Here is a 15921-nt window from a genome sequence, read left to right as displayed (position 1 = left end):
AGATTGCAAAACTATGTATTTTATATTTCAATATTGATGTATGTAAAATTACTACTTTGTTGAATGTTTATTATTTTCAGTTATTTTTAAGTACATTGTATTATTTGTTTAAAAATTTATATGTTTGCATTTTAAATTTTTGTGAAGGTTAATTGTAATTTATAGTTGAATTAACATAATTTTTTATTTTTTTTAAATTCATATATAGAAAAATTATTTTATAAAAAAGCTAAATTTTATATCTAAAATTAATATTATAAAAATATTACATAAAAAATAATTAAATATACAAGAGATTTAATTAAAACATACAATTTATATAATGTTTAATTAAAAATTTGTCTAATGAAATAATATTAAAATATTCAAAAAGTGAATTAGTGTGATGAATAGTGTTGCACCAAATTTGATGTAACACTATTCACACACCAAATTTGGTGTAAAAATTAGTGTGAGTTGGAGCTCAAAACACCAAAATTTTACACCAAATATAGGATTTGGTGTAAAATTTGGTGTTGAATTGGAGATGGTCTTAGAAGCTTCTTAGCTCATTATTTTATGGAGTTATGAAATGCCAACATGAATGTTGATTTTTAATATTATTTTGAGAGATAAATTTCTCGATGTGGGTATTTATTCACATCTTGTATTTAATTATTTGATTGTTGGATCAATAATTAGATAATTATATATGAACTTTGAGTTCAGCTTGAAAAGGGTCATTAATTCTTAATTGCAATATGATTTGATATAGGGTGTTCTTGAACCTAAGCAATAAGCATTAGGGAATTGATTTGTGAATAAAGATAGACATAATCGTGCTTAGCAAAATAGTGCATGGAATCGTTAATGTGGTTTTCTTTTTAATACATCTATGATGATATAGAAACATTTTTTTAATAACAAATTGAAAGGGAGAAATCGGGCTTATAGGACATTCTTTGAATTTTTCTTGTATCGGTTCAAACTTCAAGACATTATGCTAGAGTTTCCTTTGCGCCATTTCAAGTTTCAGAAAATTTGCTAAAGTAAATGTGATTATTTTAGAAGGAAATCCTAGTAATTAAATTGATTGATATATGAATTTTCATTGAAGTATCCGTCTCAGAATAAATCACCATCTCTTAAATTTTCCTAATGATTATATCATTGAAGCACAATAATAGATAATAACTCGTTCAAACACAACTTTTAGCTATTATATCGAGTTTTAAGAAATAAAAAGAATTGATATCCATTTGATGGTCTTGACTTGTTTAATAAGGTTAGCATGCATACACTTTTTGGATCATTATAAGACTTAATAGCTTATTTTTAGAGTTTTTGAGAAGTCAAAAATATTTTTAACTTTTTTTTGAAGTGTTCCTTTAAGATTTTAGAGAGAAAATAAGTGACTTTAAATAATAGCAAAAAAATATATTTAAAAGCTAGAAATATTAGCTTTTTCTCAAAAGCACTTTTAGCATATTTGTCAAACATAAATTACTGCTTTAATATTTGGAAAGGTATTTTTTTAAATTTTAGAAGTTGGTCATATCGGCTATTACTAAAAATTTGCAAAATATTTTTAGTTAAGAATGCATAATGACTTTGTCGCTTCTCCTCTTCTTATTCCTCTTTAGGTTTTTTTTTTTTTTTGCGCTTAAATGTTATTTTAGTTTTAAAATATTTGAAATAAGTCGATTCAACAAGCTGAGGTCATTTTCTTTACAAGTCACACGTGTCAATCACATAGAAAAGCATAGAAGGAGCTACAAGCCTTCATGCTCAAGCAAACATGACGATGACACAAGCAGGTAAAACTCCTAACTATGGCTTCTAATATAAGAGAATATATGACAAAATTATAATGTAACTCATGTGATAAATTAAGCTGGGAGATTAAAGAGAATCAATCATTATTATTAGCAATCAAACAGAAATTAAAAAAATATAAAACTTCTTAATAATACTTAAACCTAATTACTAATTGATTGATCCCCTAATTCAAAATAAAAAGGTTCAAAATTGAAAAATTAAAAAGGGGTAGAATTGGTAGCCTAAATGTTGAACAAAGATGTGATTAGATTGAAATTTTTATTTGTTCATGCCAGTAACATTTTTAACTGCATCGGCTGCTCCTTGTGCCGTGGCCTTTATTTGTTGTCCCGCCTGTAAAAATAATACACAAATTACATGATGTTGATGTATATAAGTTAAAAACACAATTCAAATGACTTAATCAATAAAAACAGAGAGATGTAAGAGTTCAATTATATTTAATAATGTGTAAAAAAAATTAGATATGAATGAAAAATGGCAAAAACCTGTTGCATTGTTTCTTTGGCAGACTGTGCAGCATTGCTAGCCTGCTCCATCATCTGATTACCCTTTTCCTGATAGATATATATATATATATATATATATATATATATATGTATATAACTAATAGTTTAAATATATACACAAATAGATCAATCAAATGCTAACTCAATTTAATACTAGCACTAAGTGGTATTCTAAAATAAATGATAAGTAACATGTCATCACACGTTAAATTAGATTAATAATTTAAAAATTCACTACACTTTGAGGGGAATTTGGTTACTGTAGAAATTGCATTTTATTCATGTATAAATAATTGCATTAGTTTTACTATGTTTGGTAGAAGTTTTGTATTAGGTGGAAAAATCAATATAACTTATACCATGTTTGGTTAGTAGGATTCAAAATGTTGTATAAAAGTTATTCATGTATTAATTTTATGCGGTGTTTGGTTGTGTTTTTTGTAGTCCTACATAATTAATACCACATAACTTATGAGGGAATCTATGTATAAGTTATGCAGGGTAGAAGGTGGAATAAGTTATGTAGGTATTACCTATACATATATTAAAATAATAAATTACACATTTACCTCTATTGATTTATTTTTAATTTTTTTATTGAAAACTTTACCTAACTATACTATTTTCCTTACTTTTTTTTTAATTCACGAATAACTTTTTTTTCCTGTTTTCATTTGAAATCCGAATGTAATATTTTATTAATATTACAAATTTAATTGTATATATTTTGCTGGCACATATGTTTATCATATATATTAAGGTTATATATTATTAAATATATTTCACTTATTTAATTAGCATGTATTATTATTTTGTTTAGGATGTGAATTTATACATAATTCATATATTTGGTATATTAAAATGTATAACAATATATACAACATATTAATAGAATATTTATATTTATATTTACATTATATAAAATAGGATATTATAATGTACTTGAAATATATTAATCATATTTTATTTTTATAAGTTATAAACATTAAAAAAAAAAAACTGAAAAAATAACGGTCCCAACTAAGTATAGAGGGGATTTTTTTTTCTTTACTTTATATTCAAAAAATGGGAGAACTTATACTATTTGCTTACTTATTTATTTGTAATAATATATATATATATATATACACATATTAAATTCAATATTTAATAGTTAATAATTTATGTATTGTGATCTCTACATAACTAAATAATACCTACATAACTTATACATGTATAATTAATACATGCATAACTAAACCCTGAATAACTAATACCTGCATAATTAAACCCTGCATAACTAAACCCTGTATAACTAATACATGCATAACCTTAACCAGTAACCAAACGGCCCCTGAGTGTTTTATCTTAAATCTTTATGATTTAAATTTTATGCACTAACAATATATGTAACAAAAATTTACATATAATCAGTTCACATAAAATGATAAATACATGTAACTCGATCTCTCTAGTAATAAAGAATAGTGTACATCCTACGATAAGTGATAAGTAACATATTATAACAGATAAAATATATTGTTTGGGAAAAAAAATCATTATAATGGCGTTATGTAGATAAAGGGAGGAGATGCAGGAAGAGTGATAATGCTGACCTGAGCTTGGCCCTTAGCCTGGCCAGCTTGGTAACTAATGTTCTGAGAATTATCCATATTTAGTTTAATTTTCTTTTGAAAAATGATAATATTTGATTTGGTTTGATACGTTTTTGTTTAAGAAGTTGTAATTATAGCTGACGAAATTCATTTAGTGTTTGACACCTGTAAATTTATAGGTTGAAAATGTTTGGGTCACATTAAAATATGATTCAACGGCCCTCAAAACTAGGGGGAAGTTGCATCTTGCTAGTAATTTCTTGAGTGGCTAAATTAATATTGTATGAAAATTTCCAATACCTGACTTATAAGAAATGTTTTAAATAGCTTCTCATTCTTTTGGGTAAGGGTGTGCATAATTTGGTGAAAAATCGATTCAAATAAAAAAATTGAAATAAATCAACTAAACAAATTGATAATTGTTTGAATTTAGTTTAGTTTGGTAAAAAAAATAAAAAAAATATACTATTGGGCTTTCAAACTTATATTATTTTATTGTCTATTTTCATATTCTGGCTTGTTTATGTCTTTTGAATAGTGAATTAGGTACTTATACGTCTTGTAGGGTCACATAACAGATTGAGGGTTAGGCATTATCGCAACTTAAGTACTATTCTGAATATTCAACACCAAAATTATTTTGTAATGCTACTTTCATTTATTGGTGAGGACACGTAGTTATGAAGGATATGTGAAGTAATTAGGTCTTTTGACTTGCAACAAATTTGAGGTAAATTTGTGATAAATGAATTAATTTGTGGGGATTAAAAATTAAGACTTGATTGTCTTGCTGATTTTGTGAATACTTGTGATTTGGTGTTCTTTTACATAATTGAAAGTATTGAATTCTATCTAGCTGAAATTTTTATGAGTTTTGATTTCTATCGTGACGTCTTTGTTTATTATTTTATGGAGTTATGGAATGCCAACATGAATGTTGATTTTTAATATTATTTCACAATGTGGTTACGTATTCATCTTATGTTTAATTATTTGATTGTTCGATCATATTAGATACTATATATGAATTTTGAGTTGAGTACTTGAGCTTAAAAAGAGTATGATTGGATATATGGTGTTCTTAAACGTAAGTTTTAGAGCATTGATTTCTGAATAAAGATAGGCATATTCGTGCTTAGCTAATTAGTGCAGGGAATCGTTGATGCGGTTTTCTTTTTATCTATGATTATTTAGAAAAAAATTGCAAAAATGTTGCACGGGCAGCAATTTTCTGAAGAAAAAAAAAGTTGGACAAAATCGCTGATAGGGCAGCGATTTTGATCTGTTAACAGCGTCAAACAAGTAGCGATTTTTCCCTTTTGGTTAGAAAAAAATTTGATGTGCCCTTTTGGAATTTTTGTCAAATTATTTTGCCCTTTAGGCTCTGGACTCCCTTTTTTAATAATAAATTGAAGAGGAGAAATCGAGTTTTTAAGATATTATCTGAAAAATTTCTTGTATCATTTCAAACCTCAGAACATTATGCTAGGGTTTTCCTTCCACCAATCCAAATTTCATAAAAATTGTTAAAGTTAATGTGAATATTTTAGAACTAGAGAAGTCTTAGTAGTTCAATTGATTGCTATCGGATTTTTATTTTGTTAGGATGGATTTATTACTCATCTTATAATTTCCTTTCATTTTAATTTTCCTATTCCCAATTTTTTTTTTTTTTTTAAAACAAAAACTATTTTAAAGCTAATTTGTTGCATTTAATTTTTATGTTGTCCATCACAAGATTACTTTTGCAAAAGTTGACTTTATTTCAATTAGAAGTATCCGCCTCACGATAAATCACTACCTTTTAAATTCTCTAAATGATTATATCATTGAAGCCGATAATAGATAATAACTCCATCTAAACACAATTTTTAACTACAGTAAAACCTCTATAAACTAATACTCGATAAATTAATAATCTCTTTAAAATAATATTTTTCTCTAGTCCCGACTTGGACCAATGGAAAAAATCACCAATTTCGATAAGATAATAAGATAATATATTTTCAGAAGACCCCCTATATAAATATATGGTCCCATTAATATCATAAATTAATAATTCTTTAAAAGTACAAATACATCTAAGACAATTTAGTGAAATATGATTCTATTGTGTTCTATTTTTTCTTAAAATTTAAATCTAGTTGAAGCTCATCTCTAACTTTTCTTATTGCATTCAAGATCTCCGGTGTTGTCTTTTCGAACTGCACTATAAAATTGTGAAGAGTTCTAGATGCGATAAGAGTTTCCTTACGCGTAAATGGTTCTTAAGGTATAGTATCATCTTCAACTTCATCATCAACATTGCTTTTTCCGATGGTATCCACTATTTCTTCTAAGCTCTGGACCTATGAACATGTATCACTTTCACCCAGATAATCCAATAGGTTATTGACATCCATTTTATTGTGGTAACCGAGATCATTAATCATGACCTCAAGTTCATGAATGACGTTTTCACAAGTAGTTTCATTCAAATTCTCTGAGATTGCATCCCCCGAACAAATTTTGCAATGTCGAAAACTATTTGTTATTGTCTCTTTCTAAACATTTGTTGTCCAAACAGGGATTGCAAAATTGAAAGCATCCAAAACATTAATCTTTGCTGAATCAGTTTGTCCCACTTCATAGCCTTCCAATATCCTACGATAAAATCTATTCGATAATGCATCTTGAAAGCTCTTATTATCCCAGCATCACAAGGTTGAAATTAGTAAAGATACAATGATTTTGATGTATTCGTTGTACTTTATGTATAATTATTTTTTTATGTGAAATCAATAAATATGATGCATAAATTAGTAAGATACAATGATTTTGATATAATCAAAATTAACCTTTATTAAAATCTCAAACCATTCTTTAAATTAATAAATATTAATTTATCGATTAAATAATATCTCTATAAAATAATAAAATTTCATGCTCCCACGTATATTAATTTATAGAGGTTTTATTGTATTACTAGTTACGGAAATTATGCGCTATGCACGAGCCTAATATTTGTTCACTAATTTATTTTTTAAAGGTATTAGTTAAAATATATGAAATCATATCGTTAAGTGTAAAATATTACCTGATAAATATTTATCAATTTTAAGTGGTATTGATTAAATGAATTTGATTTTTTTCTTTGCAATAAATTATAATACATACTTGTGTGGTAGTAAATCATCTCATATTTTTTGCACGTAGAGGTCTATTGAGATGACCATAATTAAAATATTTTTCATTATCGATCATTGATCTTTTACTGATATTTAAAATAATGCTATAACTAAAGATAGTTAAAATGAATCTCATAATTTCGAAAAAATTGCACACTAATAAAATTAAAGTAATAATTATAATAATTTTTATTTTTTGGTCAAAATTACCCTTGCTGAAGTAGACACATCAATAAATATACGAATTTACTTCAACTTAAAACTCTCTCTTATGTAATAAATAAAAGCGATAAATCACAATCTCTTAAATTCCCATAATAATTGTACCACTAAAAATGATAATAAATAATAACTTTATCCGAATATATATGAAATAAAAAAGAATTGAGATCCATTTGATTGCCTTGACTTGTTTAATAAGGCCAGGAAAAGTGCAGTAGCATCCACTTTTTGGATGATGATAATAAATATTTTATTATTGAAGTGTTTCTTTAAGTTTCTAGAGAGAAAATAAGTGTTTTTGAATAATACTCCGTAAAATTTATTTTTCAATAGCTAAAAATATTAATTTTTCCTCAAAAACACTTTTAGGATGTTTGCCAAACATAAATTACTGTTCTAGTATTTATTTATTTATTTTTTAAAAAAAAATTAATTAGCCAAACGTAAACTATTCCCAAAAAGAAAATTAATACTTTTTTCAAAAAATATTTCTAAAGAACTATATTTTTCAAAGTAAGCAAATTTTAGAAGTTGATCAAATTAGCTATTACTAAAAATAAATTTAGTTTAGAGAGCATAATGACATTGTCGCTTCTCCTCTTCTTATTTTCGTTTAGTTTTTTTTTTTGTGCTTAAATACTACTTTGACTTTAAAACACTTAAAATAAATCAATTCAATAAGTTTATTTTTTTTCTCTTTTTATGCGTACAAAAAATAAACAGTACCGAATGAAGAGAAAATGCATCAATCTCAAACTTAATTTCATTTAATTTCAACCAAGAACAATTTAATAAATAATAATTGAAAATTCAAAATTATTCCGTAGTTCCAATTCTATGATTCAAGATTTTAAGATAATGTGTGTTGGTGTAATATACCACTGGCACAATGAATTACAGCTGAAATAAAATGAACAAAAATGAATAAGTTAAATCTTTAGGATGAGGTGGGGATATTTCGCTCTCTTTTAAGAGATTCAAATAATCTACACCGATCCAACAATATCACTCTTGACTTGTCCCCTCCAGGATACAACAACCCAACAACGTCATCGTACAACACAAGCAACTCCGAATCAGTTGAAGAGTCCAAAGCTCTACAAAAGAACACAAGGGTTATCCGGATTACACAATTATAAAATTCATCGGATATTTCTTAAGGCACGAAAGAAAGAGATAAAATCAATTGATTTTATAATTTCAAGAATTTTTAAATACTTACATGTGCTCCTTTTTTAATCACATGTGAGTATGAAAACTTTTTTGATAAAAAAAAACTACTCTTAAATGAACCCCAGTTGACACGAATCTAAATTAGTCGAACTAAATGATACAATATAGGGTTGTTCAAAATCGAACCGCAACTGATAAGTCAATCGCAAAATTGACTTATTGGTTTATTGATATTGGATCATCGGATTAATAATTGGTGAACAAATTAAAATTTTGTAGTTACTTGTTTATCGGTGCATGCGTGAATTCCTCAATTATTTTTATAGGGTGAACCGTTATTCCGTTAAGAATTATCACGGTTACATTTTTGTTAAGTAAATATTTATGTGCACGTACCCTCAAAATTTAGACTTCCATGTGTCTCACTATGACAGTACTAAATTACCAGCTCAAGTAGGGCTAGAAAAAATATTTTATTTGATGGGAGATCAATATATTGGTGAATGAAAATGAAAGAAGGAAGCATAACATGTTGGAGTCAATACACCGTCTGTTAATTTCTAATCAACTTATTTGATACCCAACCAATCGATAATCTATTGATTGACTAACAAATTAGTATATTTAAAATCCAATATCCAATATCCAATAAATCAAGCCGTTAAGCATAATTATCGATCCGATCGGTCAAATAAGCAGCCTTACAAAGTCTTTGCGGGGTTGCACCGTGGAATTAAGCTTTATTATTTGAAGTTGTTCTTATTCCAGTTTAGTCCCTGGTTCGCCCTTTCAGAGGCAAATCGATGAAAATAAATTCTCAGTTAGCCCTAGTTCTTCTCTGAGCTTAGCTAACTGTAGCTTTATCTTCTTCGTTTCTTCGAGATTTCTATCGAACTTATTCGTTTTTCTTCTCTCTTAGCACTCCAAAATCCCCAATTGTTTAGATTGTTCCGATTCGAAAGGGAAGGTGAAGCCCTAATTGAAGCAAGTTCAATTTGTTCAAAGGTAATCTAATGCTGATCCTCAACCCTTATTATTGGACAATCTTTGGTTTTATGTAATTGTACAACTTTTTGGTGTATTATGTTAATTTGGTTATCCAGTTATGTTTCGTTTAGCTATTGAAAAGTTTGGTTGTAGTTATCATTTACCATTATTAGCTGTCTGGTGCCATTTGAATTGTGAATTATGCTGCACTCATTGATGCCTTTGTTAAAGTAAAAAAATCTGGTGCATTTGGGGATACATTTGGGTGAAAAATCAGGTGCATTTGAGTGTGTTCTGGTGGACTCATTGATACAGCGAAGTGTGTTTTTTTGGTAATCAAGGGAAAGACATGAAGATAGAGGTTCTCTACAAAATTAGGGCATGGGGTTTATTGACAAAAGCTTGGATATTTTGAGTAATTTCATTAGCTTCAGTTTTGATGAGTGTTTTTGACAGTGAATAGTCTTTACAGGTTATTGAGAATATCTGTTAAGAGTGATACATTAAGGACCAAAATAAAGTATCCCCATACATTAAGGTTATTTTGGTTATTTTCATGAACAAATTATCAAGGAAGTGTAAGGACTGTGGTTGAGTTAGTTGTCTTGTATGAAAGCAATGCTTATCAATCTGACAACTTGGGATGTTGTGTTTTGCTATTCACATCCAAGGTTCCTTAATGTCTTTGAATAGTGGAGTATCTTTGGATGGTTGATTGAACTAATTGTCCTCTGCCTTATATACTATGAAACTTGGAGGTATAAAGCTGGTTTTCTCCTGGAAATAGGAAAGGTTTATGAGAAATCAAAGTTGCATATGATTTTGTGGCATAATTTTCTTAAGTCATAGGAATGTAATAATTTGACTCGGAGAATTGTCCGCTTGGCCTTTTGAAGTGAAGGGGATGTAGCATTTTGACTATTGGGATTTTGGCGTTTGAGTTTTTGATCTGCTAATAGGTCAGAAAATGGAGGGGCAAAAGCTACTTGATTTTGAAAAAAGTAAGAACAAATGCAATGTCAATCCCTAGAGGAACTTTCGATTCCAAGTGCTCCATCATTTTTTTTCTTTGAAACCATGTGGCAATGCTACTTCTCTTTTGCTGCATTCTATCATCTCCAACGTATCCTGTGAAACAAGTTTTATGTTTCTTGATTTTTTTTGAGGTACTCTTTTGGATGCCTTCTATATGTTAAGTAATTGTACTTCTTGTTTACAGGTTCCTGGTACAATCTCTCAATGGGAAGCAAAGGTCGAGGGCCACCTCCCAACATTAGGCGTCCACCTCCTGGACCCGGCATGATGTATCCTGATTCTTTTGGTCCTCCTATGCACAACCCACCACCAGGTGATTTCCCTCCTTTTGACAGGCTACCTCCTCCAGAGATTTTGGAACATAAGATTGGCGCACAACATCTTGAGATGCAAAAACTTACTACAGAAAATCAGAGGCTTGCTGCCACCCATGTAACTTTGAGGCGAGATTTAGCTGCTGCACAACATGAGCTACAAATGTTGCATGTTCAGATAGAAGCAGTCAAGGCCAACAGGGAACAAGAGACTAAAGGCCTTAACGATAAAATTTCTAGGATAGAGGCTGAACTTCAAGCTACCGAATCTATCAAAAAAGAATTGCCGCAAGCACAAGGGGAAGCTCGCACTTTGTTTGCAGCAAGGCAGGAACTTGTTGCTAAAATACAAATGCTGACTCAGGATCTTCAAAGGGCTCACACTGATGTGCTACATATTCCTCGTTTGCTGGCTGATTTGGAGAGCCTAAAAAAGGAGTATCAGCAGTGCCGGTAATTCTCTGGTAACTCTCTTTTTTATTGGGATGAAATGCAACTTAACAAGAAAGGGTCTTCTGACGTAATTAGAGTAATGGATGCTCAGAACCTGAAAGGAAAAGTTACCCTTTGTGCTAAGATACATTCATAGTACACTCTCCTTTAGAAACCTTTTAGTGTACACCAATGGTTACTTCCTTCGAAAATTCAACAATGTATATAGTTGTATTAGTATGTGTCTTTTTTCAAAAGTAATGCTCTATGACTCTCTTCTGGGTCTAAATATCTTTAAAGATTAGCAACTTCCAATTAATATGCAGGTTGATTTAGGGACTTCCATTTTTTTTTTTAAAAACATCTAAAGCTGTCCATTTTCTGTCTATTAGTTGTGAACTTGTATATATTTTCTTGAAACTGGTAAGTTGTGATATTATAGATAAAAACAGCTAGTCACTAAGACAGTGCTTCTGAATTACTCCCTCCATTTCAATTTGGTTGGCTTGATTCGGAGTACAAGGGTCAAACTAACTAATTTTCGGTGTGAATTCGGACATAGAATCTTCAATTCTTTTGAAATAAAACTTACATATTAGAAACTACATAAAATGTACTATAAGTCGCAATAGCTAATAATTCAAAATATTTGAAAAAAATGTGGTCAAAGAAAAAATTCTTTGATTGTCCAAATAGAAATAGTAACTAAGACAAACAAATTGGAACGGAAGGAGTACATAAACATTATATACAATGGATAATTGCTCTCTCTCCCATGACCTGCTTCACTCCTCCTATCCAGCCCGTTGTGATATGGCTTGCTAGATTTGCACCTTCTATTTTCAGCCCCAAAGCTAATATGAGCAATTTTATCCACTTGTGCTGTGAATTGGTTCTAATATTAGTTTCCCTCAACGGATCATGGTTCTGATTTACCCATAGGTTTTTCCTCTTACCAAGCCCACATCATAATCATGGATAAGATTCCCTCCACTAAATTGGAATAGAATTGTTCCAGTTGAAAGAAGTGACAAACAAATCACGATGAGACGAGTATCTGTAGACTGTAGAATCAAATGGATATATGGAGAAATTGTGCAGATCTCTCACTGTAGTGGTCGCTACACGTATTTGATTTTAAAGGATTTTACTCAGTATGTGGGCTAGTTCATTTTGAATTTATAGTAGGTATTTGAGGTTAAATCATTAAGGAAACACTTCAAGGATGTCATACTCATAGCTTATAAGCATTGGAGAGGAGAGAGGAAGTAATGTTTGGTAAGGCTTTTCAATGAGTGCTAACTTCTTGTTAACGATGTTTGGTTTCCTGTAAATCGGTTGACAGGACTACCTATGAGTTTGAGAGGAAGTTATACAGTGATCATCTTGAATCTCTTCAAGTGATGGAGAAGAACTACATGACTATGTCCAGAGAGGTGGAAAAGCTTAGGGCAGAGTTAACGAACACTTCCAACTCTGACAGACAAACAGGTAGCACATCTGTTTAATCACTTCTCTTTTTTTTGTAATGGCCATAGTAGTTGCTGAAAATTTTAGTATTACATTTGTTGTAATTTATATGTAGGTGGACCTTATGGTGGTTCAACTGGATACAATGAGAATGATGCCACTAATAATTATGCTACTGGGCAAAACATCTATGCAGATGGCTATGGAATTTATCAGGTTTTAATCTGTTATTCTTCATGTATTCGTTAGTTCTACAATGAATCCCTCTGAATTGAGGAAATTGAAAAGTTTTATGTGGTTTTAAATGCTACCTTTTTATGCTTCAAGTTCTCTAAATTATATTCGTCAAAATTGAGCTGGTAGATATTGGTACTATGCGTGTGATCTTTGTGTTCTCTTTTTGAGAAAAACTATAAGTTTGAAGATACAAAGAATGGGAGAACAGGGGAAAAACAAAACAAAAGAAGGGGAGTAATTGTGAAGTGAAATTTGAGTACTTAGTTTACCTACATGGATTTTGACTCTTAATTCCCGGGTGAACCTTTCCTCTAACATTGGTAACTCTTCTGATAAGTGCCTAAATAATTGCTGTGGATTCATCACTCATGGATATTTTAGATTAGAATTTCCTTTTCCATTTGAACATTTATTATTCCTAATCAACTAGTTTATTTGGTTGTCAGGCTAGCCATCTAAATTTGATTGATGTAGAGTTCAAAGGAAGTTTTCCAATAAAAGCACTTTGACGTTTCTTGAAACCACGTTAAGCCTTTAGAAAGATAATCCAGATCTCTGCGATAACTCATTTGATTGTTATCTCGAAGACTAGAGCTACCTCTTAACCAAATAGTGTAACTCAAAACTTTCTATTGTATTCATTCTTTTGCCCAACTTATTTGGCTGAGCAGAAATGTATGGTTCAGTTATTTGAAGTCCAATAGCATGAACTACAAAATAAGTGCATAAGAGGAATTGAAGTCGCTTTATCCATAATATTATCATTAAAGCACAGAACACCTTAGCAAAATGTCGTTCACCTTTTTTACCCTTTACAACTAGATTTCCTATTAGACAGAATTGTAATTTAATAATTTTCTAATGTTCAGGAATTTGAAATCAACTAACATTTTCGTTATTAAATCTTTTTCTTATTTGAACTACACATTTAGTCCTAATATTTAGGATTCCAAGATCAGTTGAAATTTCACCATTTGAATTACATTTACTGTTAACTAAACGAATCATGGCAAATGAGTATTGCTACCTTGAAAGGGATTAAATCCACATCTAAGCGAGTTGTACACAGAAGAAGACCTAAAAATATATTCCTTGGAACAAAGTTCATCCAACTCCAAAAACTCACACTTATTTTTCAAGTTGATGAAACTCTTAAAGGACGTAAATTTGTCTCCATAAAGGTGAAAGAAATCAGAAATAGTTCATGTATGGTATTAAGAATCAAATTGTAAAACTGTAAACTTGGAGCAACAATGATACAAAATGTAGTCTAAATTAATTTTCTTTCTTTCTTTTTGATTCATTACAACAAATGACTGGTCTCTATATTTTTCTATTCGTTGAGGTCTCTATAATATTAACTCAATATTATTTAATTTAAATTTTACATTTGTCACTTATATTTTGCTCTATAAGCTATAGGTTTTAGTCTTTTCATTCCCAAATCCGTAAAAGACCAAAAGTTTCAAATTCTCAATTTGTGTAATTGCACAAAGTTTTGAAGATTTTTTCTGTTACTCATTTGTTCTCAGTGTCGAATTGAGAGATAACAACTTTCATAAGATATTCTGTAGAAGTCTCTTAGAAATCACAATAAGCCTTTTGTGGACTAATGTGGAGCAGGATTTATTCTTGTATTGAGCTACTAGCTGAATGGAATAAACATTTATAATTTTCAGGGACTTACTTTTTTGCATAACTCAAAACCACATTATTTAGTACTAATATTTATATAATTTCTTAAATTATGTATTCATTAACAGGTACAATGTGCAAAGCGCATACCCAAAAACTAGTCAAATATTAAAAGAGAGATTGAAGTTTCTTGTTTCACAGGAACTGTGTCTCCTGTCCAAATTCTGGATAAGATGAATGTTCTCCTTTGTTATTATTTGTGGCAAGTGCCAAAAGCTGACCTTATCTCTACATTTTACATGGCAGGGTAGAGGCTCCGTACCAACAGGGACTAATGTTGGAGGAGTTCCTGCTGTTACCTCTCCACAAGTTGGAGCTCAGTCTGTGCCTCCGTCAAACAGGCCTCCTTATGATGCATCAAATATACCTGGTTATGATGCACAAAGGGGAATTAGAGTCCCCGCTGGACATGGTTATGAAGCACAAATGGGATCAAGTGGTCCTGGCTATGATGCACAAAGAGGATCTGGTTTAGCAGCTTATGAAGCTCAGAGGGGGCATGGTTATGATGCTCAGAGGACAGCGGGTTATGAAGCTTACAGAGGACCTGGCTATGATGCATATGGGGCACCTGTTTATGATGCTCAGAGAGGATCTGGTTATGACGTGCAAAGGGGAGCCAATTATGATCCTACCAAGGCCTCTAACTATGACGCATCATCCAAAGCCGGTGTTGCAACTCAAGGACAGGTAGCAGCTACAGGAAATGCTCCTCCTGGGGCAGCTCCCTCACCTGGTCATGTTGGTCCTGGATATGATGCATCAGCACAAGGTGGAAATCCAGCACGTAGATGATTCCAGCTCCAGTTTTGTGTTATTTCTTGAGGAATATTATCATCTCGTGCATTCACTCCAATTTTACTATTATCAGTCTCCCTAAAGATCAATTCACTGCATCAAGTGACTTGATGCTGGTTAATGTAAACGAAGGAAATCTTGCTTCTTGATGAGCTGCGTTGTAGGTTCAAGTTAACTATATTTGATGTTTCTTTTAGGAGTCTCTTAAGAATTCATATCGCACATTTGGAAATATTATCTAGTACCATCTAAATTGAGGTCGTTTTACTTGATGAAAAAGTTCATAGAAGTTGATGGTGTGAGCCTCATCAAGTCTGCATCGAAAATGGAAGCTCTTGTCGAACCATCTTTTAATGTGCCTAGTACATTCTCTTAGGCATTGCAGTACGTGTGTTTGTTACTACTTACTACTGTCCTGAGAGTTTAGTTCAGAAAATTGTTTTTTTTTTTTTTTTTTTTTTTTTTCCCA

The 15921-nt window shown here is 30.5% G+C and overlaps 2 protein-coding genes across 3 annotated transcripts; one reads left to right on the top strand and one right to left on the bottom strand.

The window, feature by feature from the left end:
- Positions 1–2076: 2076 nt before the first annotated feature.
- LOC102596527 (stress-induced protein KIN2-like) lies at positions 2077–3979 on the bottom strand. Its single transcript, XM_006365585.1, has 3 exons — positions 3923–3979; positions 2307–2375; positions 2077–2151 (listed from the first exon to the last, which is right to left on the bottom strand). The coding sequence occupies exons 1-3, from the start codon at positions 3977–3979 to the stop codon at positions 2077–2079; spliced, it is 201 nt and encodes a 66-aa protein (XP_006365647.1).
- Positions 3980–9182: 5203 nt separating this feature from the next.
- Positions 9183–15709, top strand: LOC102596197 (protein FLX-like 2). 2 transcript variants are annotated; one of them, XM_006365584.2, is made up of 5 exons: positions 9183–9489; positions 10691–11273; positions 12598–12743; positions 12838–12938; positions 14901–15709. In XM_006365584.2, the coding sequence occupies exons 2-5, from the start codon at positions 10711–10713 to the stop codon at positions 15447–15449; spliced, it is 1359 nt and encodes a 452-aa protein (XP_006365646.1). In that variant the 5' UTR covers positions 9183–9489; positions 10691–10710; the 3' UTR covers positions 15450–15709. The 2 variants fall into 2 exon arrangements, with proteins under 2 accessions (XP_006365646.1, XP_015160018.1); XM_015304532.1 differs by lacking the exon at positions 9183–9489 and adding an exon at positions 10335–10472.
- The last annotated feature ends 212 nt before the right edge of the window (positions 15710–15921 follow it).

The sequence above is a fragment of the Solanum tuberosum genome, unplaced genomic scaffold, assembly GCF_000226075.1.
Source record: "Solanum tuberosum cultivar DM 1-3 516 R44 unplaced genomic scaffold, SolTub_3.0 scf00574, whole genome shotgun sequence".
NCBI lineage: Eukaryota > Viridiplantae > Streptophyta > Magnoliopsida > Solanales > Solanaceae > Solanum > Solanum tuberosum.
This window is presented reverse-complemented; position numbering and strand designations above follow the sequence as displayed.